At 35.2% G+C, this 15,017-nt stretch overlaps 1 protein-coding gene across 1 annotated transcript; it reads right to left on the reverse strand.

The window, feature by feature from the left end:
• Nucleotides 1-3,070: 3,070 nt before the first annotated feature.
• MRPS30 (mitochondrial ribosomal protein S30) lies at nucleotides 3,071-10,624 on the reverse strand. The gene is made up of 5 exons (XM_016161148.2): nucleotides 10,020-10,624; nucleotides 8,451-8,596; nucleotides 7,601-7,706; nucleotides 6,382-6,558; nucleotides 3,071-4,234 (listed from the first exon to the last, which is right to left on the reverse strand). Exons 1-5 carry the CDS (start codon nucleotides 10,600-10,602, stop codon nucleotides 3,945-3,947), a joined length of 1,302 nt encoding a protein of 433 aa, XP_016016634.2. The 5' UTR covers nucleotides 10,603-10,624; the 3' UTR covers nucleotides 3,071-3,944.
• Between the last annotated feature and the right edge of the window lie 4,393 nt (nucleotides 10,625-15,017).

Here is a 15,017-nt window from a genome sequence, read left to right on the forward strand (position 1 = left end):
GTCCAACTATAAGTAACTGACAAATCTCACCGAGTTTCAAATGAATATGAGTGCCGATGTTGATTGATTTAATGCTAATGTCGTACTTGGCATTAAGAAATTTACTTACCATGTGCTTTCCATTTCCTTCCTAGCTTCCTAAGCATCTATTCAAATTATGAACACAGTTTCTGGATCTTACTCATCACAAATCCAGCTGGAGACCATTTTCAAACTAATATGCAACTGATATGAACATTAAATTTATAAATTCTTAAAAGAGAACTATTATGAGATTGATTATATAGCACTTTGCTTATCAAAGATTACAAGTAACTTGGTCTCCCAGTTTGCTATCTCCTGTTCACTTTTGCCAGTTGAAATTGGTGTTTCAAACATAGTAATGATTTATTCTAAAGAAATACTGTCGACATTAGCTTTTCCATTATAATTAAACTGAACAAACACCTATGATATAAACTAAGACTGGTTCTTGACCTGCAATTACGTCGTGTTGCTTTCAGAACATTTAAACAATTTATTTAATGAAATGTATGTCAATTTGAAATATATTCACAAATATTACCCTCTCATGGGGTAGTGGCCAGTTTTAAAATGAATATCTATTTGTTGAAGAAAACTATACTTCTCAGAAATAAATGTGCGCACCTTGAAAATCCTGTGCATAAAGAAAATGAGCAAGATAAAATAACATGTGTAATTGCTATTAATTTATAGACTAACATCTCCACTGATTATCTACTAGTGTATTAATCAACATTGCAAATATCAACTAAGCAGCGAATTATGGAAAGTTCTACAAAGACTACTGCAGATTGGGTATCCACTGATGTCTAGAAAAGGGACAAATGGAATTCCTAAACACCTAGTTAGGTTCTTTCTTTCCCTAAAAGTTTCCTTATTTCTAGGTTTGCACATTCAATTAATATGTATCCTTATTCATCCTCACTTCACACTATTCCCATTGTTCCTGGGCATGAGTAAATATCAACTTCCCTTACTAGTGATGGCAGAGTAATAAAATTTATGAAGATATAGTTCATGATGATAATATTCATTATGGATATTTTATCTCTTCAGTAATTCTCTTCAGTTGTGTTTACAATTGTTTGGTGGGCAACTCTAAGATGGCCAATGATCTGCACCTCCCCCTATTATGCCCTTGTATAATTCCCTCTCCTTGGTAGACTGGACATGTTGACGTGGCTTCTGACTAGTCTTGTTAGTAGACTATCTAGGCTCTCCTTGCCAAGCTGCCGTGTTGTGAGCTGCTCTACTGGAGAGAGCACATATGGCATGGAACTGAAGGCTGCCTCCACTCAACTGCCAGTAAGGAACTGAGGCTCTCAGTCCAATACATCACTTTGAAGACCTTTCCCCGGCTAAGATTTCAGATAAAACTCTGTCCCTGGCCAATACTTTGCAGCTTTGTGAAATACTTAAGTAGCAGAGAACCCAGTTAAACCATGCCTCGACTCCTAAAACACAGAAACTGTGCATAAATATGTATTATTTTAAGAAACTAAGCTTGTAGTTAAATGTAGTGCAGAATAGATAATACAATTTTTTTCAATTTGTACTTCTTAATCTTTCACCTTTTTTTCCCATTCACCCATTTCGAATTCTTAATTTTAACTTTTTTCTCTAGCTCTCAAATTTATGTTTTTTGCAAATCTGCAGTTATGTTTTGTAGTTTCCAATTTTCAACTTTTTATCTTTTTGAATACAGTAAACATTAATTTTAAAGTCTATCTATCTTACAATCTAAATATTTGGTACCCCTTTAGGTCTGGTTTCTCTTGTCTATTGTTTCTGCTGGTTTTCATTTCTGCTGTTTCTTCTCCTGTGCTCACTTATTATATGGAGATATTATACTAGAAAAAATGTTCGTAGAAATAATTTAAGGCCTAAGAAAATGCCCTTCTCCAGATCTGTATTTTTGAGACTCCTAGTATAGTAGAAATCTCAGTTTACATTAATCTTTTAAATTTTTAGATTTTTCTGAGCTATCTAGGTGACTCAATTCTAAGCCACTGTCTGTGGTTTACTCCTGCTTCACCCTTACCCCAAGGATGTGGTCCTTCTGGGTCTCAAACTAAGTTATGCTAAGGGAGTTCCAACCCCAGAGGTCCTATATTTTAACTTTTGTCCTTCTAGTCTCACAAGGTTGATGAAATGCTACTCAGCCTCTTAGTCTCTTCTTATTAGTTAAATGCTTCCTCCAGAGAAAAAGCCCAATAGTAGGCTCACCTATTTTCTTCCAGATTATCAGTCTGGCAATTATTCACTACCTTGTTAGCTCTCAATGCCTTCAAGTAGATGTTTCCAAATAATCTCGTAAACCATTTAGGGAAGCAGAAGTTGAAGGTATCCCTTCCTTTAAAAAAAAAAAAAAAAAGATAGGTGACCTCATAGCTTTCCAGCCAGTCTAGAATCACCATTTGGGCTCCTTCTCTAGTCTGACAAGGGCTCAACCCTTTAAGAGCATCTCAACCCTCTTGCCACAACTGGGAAGTGTGATACTGTAGACAATCTGATTTAGGGCAGAAAGGGAAACTAAATACCCAGTGTAGTGTCAAAATATTTTTTGCTTGTCAACTTTGGTTCTATGAAAATGAACAAAATTTCTCTCCACCTCATGATAAGTAAACTGTCAAAACAAAAGAAATCAGGATTCACTTTGCCCTTCATGTAGTAAAAGAGGAAGGGAACAGAAGTTCATGTATTTTGCCAGATAGTGATATCCTCTAACTCAAAAATTAAGTTTTCTTTGATTTAATTATCTCAAGTGAAATTGAATTCTTCTGACTTTATCATTACTATGTCTGTTGTTAGAAAAATGAGATTGCTAAAGCCTAAAAAGTAACTGTAAGAACTTGTCACTAATAACACAAGTTCTTAAAGTAATTTGGACTCAGGGGTCATAAACTTGGTGTCTCAGGAACAAAACATTTAACAGAAATTAGTGAGGTATGCCTGATGATGTTCACCAAGTAAAGAGAGGAGAAATAAAAGTTGGGGAGAATGTGACAAACTGTAAAGAGTATGTCCCCAATAAAGAGACCCAGAATAATTTCCAGTTCCTGTTTATTGTTAACATGCAAGAATATAAACTTAAGAGTTGCCAGATCTTACAATTTTCAACAGAATCGAAATGTGGATGTTTTATAACCCCTTTCCCTTTTTATGTTGACAATTACAACAAAAACCCATACTGTATGGAATTAGAGATGAAAGATTTTTAAAGAAACATTTTTTTCTCACTAAAAATTGTTTTGAATGAAATTTAATTCTCTGCAAGATTAACAATTTTGCAACTCACAATTGTTTTAGAAACATAGCAAACCTAGTTTTAATCTTTGGGACAGAGCAAATGTCACTAGCTGAAATGTTAACATTACTTCTAAATGCTAAGAACCTAAGTTGAACATAAATTCATCAGTTGTATTATTAATCATCTGTTAACTTTAGAAAAGTCACTTAACTCCTCTGGGCCTGTTTCCTATACTTGCAAAATACTGTTCATGTTTTAAAGGAGTTTGAAAGGACTTTGAAAATTCTATTATCATATTAACAAAAATATTAAAAACAAAAAGGAAAAATGTTAACAAAAAACATATATTCTCAAGAATTTGAATTCCTGCCCTTATATTACTTTTAAAATCACATGTATTATTAGGTATTGAAGATAGTCCAATTAGTCTCACCGGTTAGTCATATATAAATCAAATTACTTTTAAATCAATAGTATACCTAAAATTAAATCTTTCAGTGTATATTTTGAGCAGAATGAGAGGTCTAATCACAGGTTAACATACCAAATATTTGCTTCAAAAATTAAGGCATTTAATAATGACAGTCACAAGTCTCACCATTAAAAATACTTTTATTGTTTCATCAGTGACATTTAAATATTTCCAAATTCCTGAATCAAATGTCTCTTCTTAGTTTTCCAATGGCTGTGATTTGTCTTCTTTTGGTCTATTCAGTAGAAAGTGAACTATCTGAAGTAGAACATCATTGTTAAAACCTTTCACATCATTATCTTCTATTTTTTCATAAAGAGGCTTACTCTGTGTTCCCCAACATATATTCTTACGAGTGTTATTTTGATCAGCTTGTGTAGTAAGTGCCAAAGTATTTAACTGGTAGCAGAAAAAGGAAAAGTACTTTCCATCTGTGATTACACCCTGAGAGACAAAAGGTCGGGTAACATCTGCTTCACTCCAGAATCCTATAGAAGAAAAGTTACAGTGAAATTTACATAGAATATATTTTACCAAAACAAAACATATCCATTAGCCTACAGCGGTCTCCAACCTTTTTAGTCCCAGTGTTCCTATGAGAATCTAATGCCTGATGATCTGAGGTGGAGCTGTGGCAGTGATGCTAGTAGGAGCCACTGCAAATAGAGCTGAAGCTTTGTTCACCTGCTGCTCACATCCTGCTGTGTGGCCCAGTTCCTAACAGGCCATGGATGAGTACTGGTCTATGGTGGCCCAGGGGACCCCTGCAATAGAGGGTACTGAATACCTTCAAAAACCTAGATATTTTACCTACCAAATCCCTAAAGACCTCAAAGCTCTCTCTTTCCATTCTAATCCTATATTCTATGTCTGCATCCAGAATTATTTCCTCTCGCCTAGTATCACCAAACTCATGATACATCTTTTCAACAATTTCTGCCTTCAACAGCTTTCAACCTTAACTTACTTTACCTAAGAGTAACAAGTTATATCTATACAGATCTCTCCTACATCTAGTATTAACTACATCATTACTCATCCACTTTAAATATGTTCAAATTTTCCCCATACCAGTAGCATCTGCCACCCAATAATCATTACGGCCATTTATTTCGCCAACTTTCCAAAAAAAAAAAAAAAAAATCCCTTCAGCAAAACACCTAACTTTCCAAGTATTTGAACCATGTCCTCAGACAAATTCTGTGTCTTCCTTCACATATTTCAAAATTTGTTTTATGAGTTGCTGTCATTTTGTTTAGCATGTCTTAGGTGATAAGGCTTCGGGGTGCCTTAATACCTTTATAACTCAAATTTTCTGACTGCTTCTTATTCCTGGCTGACCGGCTTTAATACTTTTAAATTCTACTGCCAGAGCCAAGCCTTAATGGAGACATCCAATGAATAATACTGTTAAAATGAGGAATTAATTATATTGCAAAAAAAATTTATCTTCCGTGAGTAAACAGTACCATTCTAATATCTTCGGGAAAGGTTCCTCACTTTTTCTGATTCTGTCTAATCCTATTCCTGTTCTGTACATTTACTTCTTTTATAAAAACATAAGTCAACAATTGTGAGTAAAAGTTTGAAATATATACATAAAGGAAAAAGGTAAGCCTGACATTAAATCTGTATTAAGATTCCTCCTGGGTACTTACATAGAATTAAGATAGTTACATATTATATTACTTTAGGTTTCATAATAAAATCCAAATGCCTCAAAATGGACTCTAAAAGTCCTATGCAATATGACCTCTGGCTTCTTCTATTGGTCATTCCTGATAATTCTTCTCCTGCTTTCCTTATTAGTCTTCATGTTTTTCCTTAAACACCTTAAGTCTGTTTCAACTTCAGAGACTTACTTGCCATTCCTTTTGCCTAAAAGTGTCTTTCTCCCAAGTTTAGGTATAGCAGCCTATTGCCATTCAGGTCTCTGGTCAAATGTCATTTTTCTGAAGACCTCTTCTAAATTATTATGTTTAGACAGATTCTGCCCCATACCCCATTTACACCTGCACACTATAAATCATTCTACCCCTTTCTAGTATATTTTCTTCATAGTATTACCAATACCTAAAATATTGCATGCTTATTATCCTTTACTCTCCTCACTATAACATAAGCTCCAGGAGAGGAGGATCTGCCTATCTCATTGAACATGGGATCTCCAAGGGCCAACAGTGCTTATACACAAAAAACATTCACTATTTACTGAATGAATGACCAATCACCTAATCCACATCCTAGATATGGTCTTCAAAAAATTTATAAAGGATAGCTGTGATTTAACTTAAAATTTAATCCACCAAAGCATTTCCTTTTCTGGCTTCAGAAAGCTCCTATCATCTACAGTGTTGATTTAGTTAGCTATATAGTCTTTAAAATACTTGAAAACACAATCAGAAAAAAAAAACCACTCACAACCAAAAGTGATCAACATAAAAGATCAAAGTAACTACCTAAGTGCCACTTGCCAACTACAAATGTAAAATATTTAATTATGGATTTTAAAACAACTATATTTTGTGCCAATGTAAAAATTTTCAAAATGTTAAGATTCAATCTACATTTTAACAGAGAAAAACAATTTTCTTAAAAATGTCAGATATATTCCAAGAAAACACCATAATTTTACCTTGATACATAGCTTGTGCTCCAGTCCAAGCAAAAAGGCTTGCAATAGCATTAGCTCTAAAAACAACTTCTATCTGATCAGCACAGTTTTGTTTCAATTGCCTTTCCCTTTTTAATTTGTCAGGTAACAGATGAAACTGGGTATGACCATAACAGTATGGATCTGCTGTCTTTGAGCCTGAAGAGCAAAATAAAAATGCGAAATGTACATGTAGAACACGTGGAGAACATTTTTAGTATTTGATTTAAACCCATCTTTCTCCTCTACATATCATGTGATTAGTATTCAAAATATACAAATGGCTTACTGATTGAATTGACTATAATAAAGTTAAATTTCACAGGAAAGTACAGTCTGCTAGCTATCATCAAGCCCACTCTGACACACGATAAGTCAAAAGAATATATATCAAACTAATTTAAAATACCATATTATTTCAGTTTTGTCAAACCCATTAGTCATCATAAGGAGTTTTGTTATTCTTGTTGTTTTGCCAAAGGATACAGACACTTCTAACTTTAAAAACTATATTATTTAGTGTAATAATTACATATCTTGTTCTCAATTTAAAAAATAATTGACTTTTATATGATGCTGCTAAGTAAAGAAAACAAGGGCCGATATTTTATAAAATGTTGGTATTCTTGACTTTATGGTAAAGTCAAAAGTTTCTCAAAATTCTCAGACTACAGTGACGGAGAGGAGCTGATAAAATAGGTCTGGTAGACTAGTAAAAGCTGATTCCTTAAAATCTTCTGGAAGTCGGCTGGTGATTAATAGACGAAGAAAAAATAGCAAAAGAATAAACTGCATAAGGGCAGGCATCAGGCCTTATTAATTTTTATATTTGTGATGATTATCACAGAGCGTGACACAAACAGCAGGCTTTTGTAAAAAAGCCAATCACTGCCCAATTCCAGTTCTATACTTCAGTTCTGAAAAAACAAATTACTTTTTCTATATAATAAATCAACAAAGTCTAACAAGTGTAACTATTTATTTTTAAAGTTAAATACTGCTAACTCAGTAGAAACAGTAAAATTTTAAATGGTGAGCTGAAAGAATATTTTCTTTCCAATTTTCATGTATACTGCAACCTAAGTTTATGAATTATATTGCTATACACTACCTGAACCTTAGTCATCAAGAATTAATTTTCAAATTTGCACAAGGCACTTTAGACACATTTATAGCACAATACATCAAATAATAAACTTACCAATAAATATGGTATTTTCATACTGTCGTTTGAATAAAGGAAGTTTGTCTGGCTTACAATTCATAACAGGGGTTTCTATAGGTACAGAATAATCCAGTGGTACAAACTTAAAGAAAAAGTCATAAGTGAATTTACAGTAGCACCAATACAAATTTTACTCAAATACATTTAAAAATCTTAAAATGAGATGCTTTTACAAAATAATTTGATAACATTACTATCTAATGATGAATCAAATTTAGCCAGTCACTTCTTTTTATAGTTTTATTGGAACACAGCTATGCACATTCATTTACAGGTGTTACATGGCTACTTTTATACTATAAAAACAGATCAATAATTGCAACATAGACTTATGGTCCCCAAATCCTAAAATATTTACTATGTGGATTTATACAGAAAAAAATGTGCCAATCTCCGTCATGTACACACAGGCAACACTCAAAATATACTTTTTTCTCCAAAAGAACTGTATATATATAACATGATCAGCTTATAATTAGAAAAATGCCTTGACATGTGAAAAGGTATTGTAGGTATTATAAATTATACTCATAAACTATTATCAGTTTTTTATATTTTTATACTAAGAACAGGAAAGATATGTATGTTCCTGAAAACTGATGACTTAACCCCACTTAAAATGACTATCTGACCTTCGGGGAATATATATACAATAGCAGGTTAAAAAGCTTAAAAAGAATTTCAGATGGATGTATTTGAAAGAAACTCAAAAGGCAAGTATTCATCCAACACTATTTAACCTACGTAGCTCATTATCCAGCGTGCCTATGACATTTTCTCATCACGCATCAATAGGTACATATGCAATAAATAAATAAGTCCTTACCTCTGGCAGTTGTTTGGATATTCGGATCTGGTTGTGTGGTTTATCGTCTATTTGGTATCGCAAAGCATCAATTCGACCTTTCCTATGACCACGAGGAATAATTTCTTCACCACGCAACCAGTAAAAGTGAACTGGGCGTTTACAATCTACCAAAAGATATTCAAAATTTTCTTATCTGATCATTTAAATTTGATTATTACGAGAGTACTAATCTCAGCAATATAGAACTCAAGAATGATTGTACTAATTAAAAATATATCAGAAAATACTTTCTGATATAAAAATAAATCAGAAAATACTCCATAGCGTCGGCAGTACGTGCTCATTTAACTTAAATGATCATAACATAAATATAACACACAATACATTTATTGTCTACTTGTACCATCACTACACTAAACACTATAACCAAAGATTTTTCTCAGTTGAGAACAGGAATGTCCTAGAAATAAAAAGCTTAATAGAGTCAGAACTAACTGTCTTATAAATTACTAATTTGACCTTCATGATAACTGAAAGGTATGAACAATTGTTATTGTCTCCTTTTTACAGAAGAGGAACCTGAGTTGACACGATTAACTAAGTTTTCTAGTTAACTAACTAGTTAATTTAGTCAACCATGCCACCAATCAGGAGTAGTCAAAGTCTATGATGCTTCGCTCAAGATCACTTCCTTCCCAAGTGAGAGGAAGTAACAGTGACACTGCAAGACTCAGTTGAGCACACATCTTGAGTTATAATAACATTAATTCAATAAATACTTATTAAGATGCCTACTGGGTGGCAGATATAAAGTGATGAATATGTCAGAAACACTAATTTTTAACTGTCTATCCATTAAATAGAGGTTACTGATTGTTCACTGGGAACCCAGATTGACTGAGTCTGAATCCTGACAGCCAAATCTATTAGCTACAGGCTTTGTTGACTAGATACATTTTAGGTTTCTGTGCCTCGGTTTTTGTTTTTTGCCATTTATAAAACAATGCTACCTACTGTAAATAGTTATTGTGAGGATTAATTAGTTGGCACAAGATTTAGAACAGGGCCAGGCACATAGTAAGTACTGAATAAATGTTAGGTATTTTAATCAATATCACCTTTAATCTCAACAATTTCATAACGAAATACTATTATAGTAATTCTTATCTTGAAAATGAGAAAAATTAGGCTAAAAGATGTTAATGAATTGACATATGGTCACGTAACTTTTTGGTGCAAGTGCCAAAAAGGCGTTCTAGGTCTGTCCCGCTCTATAAGAGCCCTTTCTCTTCCATTTGGCTGCGCCTTCCATTTGGCTGCGCCTTCACAAAGCAGAGCCAAGGACTGAACTCCTGGAGCCTTTAGGCTACTAGTCTAGAGTTGCAGTTAGTAGGTGACAGCACAGGTGCGACAACCCAGTCTCTATATTCCTCGCGCAGTGACCGCTACTAAACCACGTTGTCCTCAGCTAGGAGTCAAAGAACTGAGAAAAAACTGATAAAAGAGAATGAATAGGAGACAAGTCTGTCGGACTGGGCCCCTAGAATCCCCACCTACCCTGCCCGGCGTGGGAGGCTCAAGGCTTACCGAGGGCGGCGGCAGCCAGGATGGGGTTGTGTGCGCTGAGCAGGCCCATGAGGGTGGCCACCAGCTGGTCCAGTAAGGGAGAGGCGACGGCCTCACGTTCCTGGTAGATGGGCGCTCGCCGCTTGCGCCGTAGGTAGAAGTGCTCCTGCAAAAGGCAGTCACAAGCGGCGGCGCGCAGGGCCGCTAGGTCCAGGGCGGGCACGGGTTCTGGTTCCGCGGGCGGCGGAGGCAGACCCGACAGGAACACGGTCTTGGTGAAGCCCTGATACCAGCGGTCGGCGTTCAGGGCGAATGTCTGCGGGTAAACAACATACTTCATGAACTGCATCTTGGTGAGGATACGCATTTTCTCGTCCGCAGACTCGGCCGCGTGAACCGTCGCCTGCCATTTCTCCACTCGCCGCTGCCGTGCCGCATTGCTTTTGGCAGTCAGGGAGGCCACGATTGGCGGGTAGCGAGCGGTGGGGGCCGCCGCGACATCTGGACCGGGTATTTCTGGAGCCCTGACTGCGGCCTCGGCCGCGGTGTGCAAAGACAGCCCCGGACTGGGGCGCACAAACCTCCAACACCTGGCCGCCGCCATTTTCGACCGCGGTTTTGACCCCAGAGGTCAACTTCCGCAATTGTCCCTACCCTCTTGCCTAAGGACCAATCGGAAAGCGGTATCTGAGCCAGTCTTCGGGAGGCCGACTCTCAGTGGGCTTGGGGAACTTACGTCATCCATTGCTTAGCCAATCAGATGGTTTCTCCAACTTAGTTTTTCGTGGTCGGGAGCGTTAGTAGACGAAAGGAAAAACTGAAGAGCCAATAGGTTTTCCGTAGGTCTCGCGGGTAGGAATGAAACATTTAAACCAGAGTTGCTGCCACTTTAATTTGCATCTTGGACCCAGGCAACAGTTTTGCCAGAAGTCATTTAAGAATGTTCTGAACGGGAGTTTCTGGCTCTTGGCTAACTTTAATGGTTTCATTTGTGTATGGCTCACCACGTCTTTTCTGTATTATTGAAACTACTGTTCTAGCATTTTTTTTCTTTTTTGATAATACGTGCTTACTTTTAGGATAATGCAAGCATCACTCAAAAGACTAATCTTTGGAAAAATAATGCCATATTTCTATATGCTAATTGATATATAATTTGTTTAATGATATATTTTACAAAAAGAAATATACTTAGATTAAACCGATAAAAAGGAAATGAATAAAATACTACGAAAGAATTATGGTTAAATTTTGCTGTGTTAAAATTCATTATTTCAGCACACGAATTGATTTCTACTAATCTGTGAGCACCTTTAAGTAGGAACTGTTTTACTTTTTAATCCTCAGCTATCACCTGTGTAATGATTCTCGAGAACATTTATTTATTAATATATTTTTACATATTTTAACAATAATTTAGCATTTTGGCACGTTGCTAGCCTAATGTTATTTTTGGTTAAAAAGATTTAATACAGAAGAAAAACAAATGAATGGATGTCATTTTGATATAGTAAGCTGTCTGTCCAAAAATTTGCTACCAACCTCTGTTTGCCAGGACCAACTACACTGCATCACAACTCTGCACTGTAAGTGAGAAAACAGATATTTCCTGGGACTCTATGAGACAGCAGGGACTGGTTTACTGCAAGGGATGACCACTTTTCTGTTAGTGCTTCATTGTGACACGAAGCTTCAGATCCTAAAATTGTGTCATTCTTTTTCCTTGGGATTGAAATTCTCCTATGAGAAATTCTTTGTTTTTCTGGTTCTGGAAATTGCGATTGAAATGCAAATGTCTCTAGAATAAAAGTGCAAACATCTCTGGAATAGAAGTACCTTTACAACTAAATACTGGAATTAGTAATTTTTTTTGAACTATTTGTTTTAAAGATAGTAACTTAACTTCAAAGTATCCTAAATCATAAATAAAAATTACCATAACTTCTGCCAGTTTTTGATGTAGTACCATGTCTTTCCCTATAAATATGAATTTTCTGATTGGGATTCTCAGGCGTTTTAATTTTTTTGTATAAACCACATCCATAACATACCATTTATGATTTACATTTTTGTTTTTATTTAATGTGGAGCTAAAATATATTTTTATAAAGCAACCTGAATATAGAATCTTTTTAGACTTTTATGTCTCTCTTCTTTTCCCTCTATTTTACCACTGTCGTAGACAATTTCTAATTCAACAGTAATCATTTTTGGACAATATCACTAGAATTTTTTAAATTAACTTTCATAATTTTAAAGCAATTTTCTTTTTGTACTCATCCTTCATCATTTTAAACAATTTTAGTTAAATTAGATAACTACAATAACGAATAAAACTGGTATGAACAGATCTGGGAACAAATTGATAAGCACATCTGGGCACTGGAAGCAGAGATGCTTTGAGCTTGTTCTTCCTGACACCCTATGTCTTACAAAGTAACTATATATTAACACTGCAGTTTAGTAGAAGGGATTTTTGAAATATTCTTTATGTCTTAAATACTTATCTATTAAAAATAGAGTGAGACTTGGAAGATTTTAGAAGTATGTCTTGCTCATTTAGGGAAAGGGGGCAAAGAAAGTGGGTGGAAAAAGAGTGATCAATGTGGTGAAGTGTAGTGATTAAGAGCATGAATCCAGAGTCAGATTATTTAGGTTATAATCCTGGCTCCACCACTTAAATAAGTTAAGTGACTTTGATGAAGTTTATTAAACCTACCTTACCTTCCTTACCATCCTTATCTGTAATATAGAAATTATTATTACCTTTTCTGATTTCTTACGGGATCATTATAAGATAAAAATCAAACGAGATGCATTTTAAGTTAAGCATTATGTTTTTGTTAATATTGTAAGGAAGAGAAGGAGACATATTATTATCACTAGAAACTAATTAGTTCTCATGACATAGCAATTTCATTTTTTAAAATACCTGTTGTTGGAAGAGTATGTAAAGTTTATTTTTTCTCAGCACCCATTTAATACTTGGTTCCTCTTGAACAGTTATTAAGTGAATGATAAAGAACTCACCAACTGTCAGAGTATCCCTATTTATTGTTTGGACTCTTCTGTTCATTCATTTATGTCATCAAAGATTTATTGAACATTTACTGTATGTTAGATGTCAGGCATTTTGGTGATGGTGAGGTAAGAAAGAAGGAAGCCTTCAGAAGCATGAAAAACAATCCATGAAGGAAAGGTATGGTTTGAGAATATAATAGGAACTTCTGATTTTTTTTTTTGGTGGCCATATGAGTATTCTGCTCTCTTGAGCAGAGAAGGAAAGAAGAGTATTTGGGGCAAGTACACTGAGCCAGGAGTAAGGTGAGTGTTTCACTCACCTCCATTGCAAACCTAAGGATTGCCAAAAAACGCAGTAATGAACATAAATAATATTTTTAAAAAAATCTTAAAAATCAAAAATTAATTCAGAAAGTCCACAATACATAAAATATCAAAATTAAAGGATCAGCAGAATCACAATCTACTCACAGTTCAGAAGTGAGCCCCCTAGAGGCCATGCATATGATTCTTCCTTAAATATTTAAGTGGTGAATTTATCCAGATCCTGTTCTCTATCTGTGCATTGTTCTTGGTCCTTCCTCTCCAACAAGGACTTTTAGAGGAATACCAGTGAATTTGAATATACGTTTGGATAGAGGGCCAGATTTTAATATGGCTTAGTGTCCTACCAAACTGATTATACTCCAATCGTGAGCTATATATGTTCCTATTTCTGTCATTGAAATATGAACGTCTGTAATATGAATTTCTGAAATTCAAATATATATTTCAAATGTTCTCTCAAATTATACAATACAGTGTTCCTTAACTCATTCATATAGCGGTAATCTGTTACACTTAGAACATATGGCTGCATATGATATTTCAAATGTCTTTTGCAAGTGAAGTCATCCAGTTTTATGGAAACATCTGCAATATGACATTGGAGCAAAACAATAATTTTTCTCTCGGTAGTCATCAGATTTCTTTCAAATTCACATTGATATGTTAGCTTAAAATTAATTTTTTCTAAAATAACTAGTTAAAATAGCCTCAAATGACATCAAAGTATGATATTCATAATGAGAAAGCAAACTGTTACCACATTTTGGGAGAGTACTTTGGTGATATCGTTCAGCCTTCTAAAATGCCCATTACTTCTATCCCTGAGGTAATAACTGAGTTCAGTCAAAGAAAGTGACTCAATATAATTTTAGAAATTAAAAAATATATGTACAACTTGTAATGCTGATAGCGAACTGCTACCCAACTCCCAAGAAAAAGTTTAGTTTCGCCCAGGTCAAGGCGAGAGGCTCAGCTTTCATGACATCATCACCCCACCTCCATCCCGCAGCAGATCTCAGTCCTACTCTCTAAACAAGAATGTTTAAAGAGCCTAGGGCTGTTGACTGAATTTGGGGGCCTTCCTCCTTCTAGCACTGCTTGTCTGTGAATTCTTCCACCCAGTTTCCTAGCCCTATGACACTAGTTTTCCAAGACAAATACAGACTCATAGAAACAGTGACAAAAGAAATGGTTACCAGAAGGGAGGGGGTGGAGAGAGAGGTGAAAAAGGTGAAAGAATATAGTTAATAATATCGTGATAGGTTTGCGTGGTGAAAGATGATTACTAGAATTAACGGGGTGATCACATTGTAAGATATAGAAATGTCAAGTCATATTGTACGCCTGAAATGAATATAACCTATATAATATTATATATTAACTATACTTAAAAAAAATAGAACCGTTTTCTCTTTATCTTCCCAATTAATGTACCCTCTGCTCCTTTAGACTACCTTCTTTCTTCCTTGAACTTGGGTCGCCACTTTGCCTCTTCTTCCCATTCTTCCAGGCTAAATTTTGTATAGTCATTATGGGGGAAGGAAAGCAGCCCTGAAAACATATTCAGGGTTATATGAATCACTGTTTACCCTTCGGTGTAGTCTGAGGTAGAGAAAATGGCATCGGGGTAAAAGTGAGAGACAGGAAGAGGGAAAGACCTTGAGAAGAACT

This window comes from Rousettus aegyptiacus, unplaced genomic scaffold (assembly GCF_014176215.1).
Source record: "Rousettus aegyptiacus isolate mRouAeg1 unplaced genomic scaffold, mRouAeg1.p scaffold_m13_p_8, whole genome shotgun sequence".
NCBI classification, from domain to species: Eukaryota; Metazoa; Chordata; class Mammalia; order Chiroptera; family Pteropodidae; genus Rousettus; species Rousettus aegyptiacus.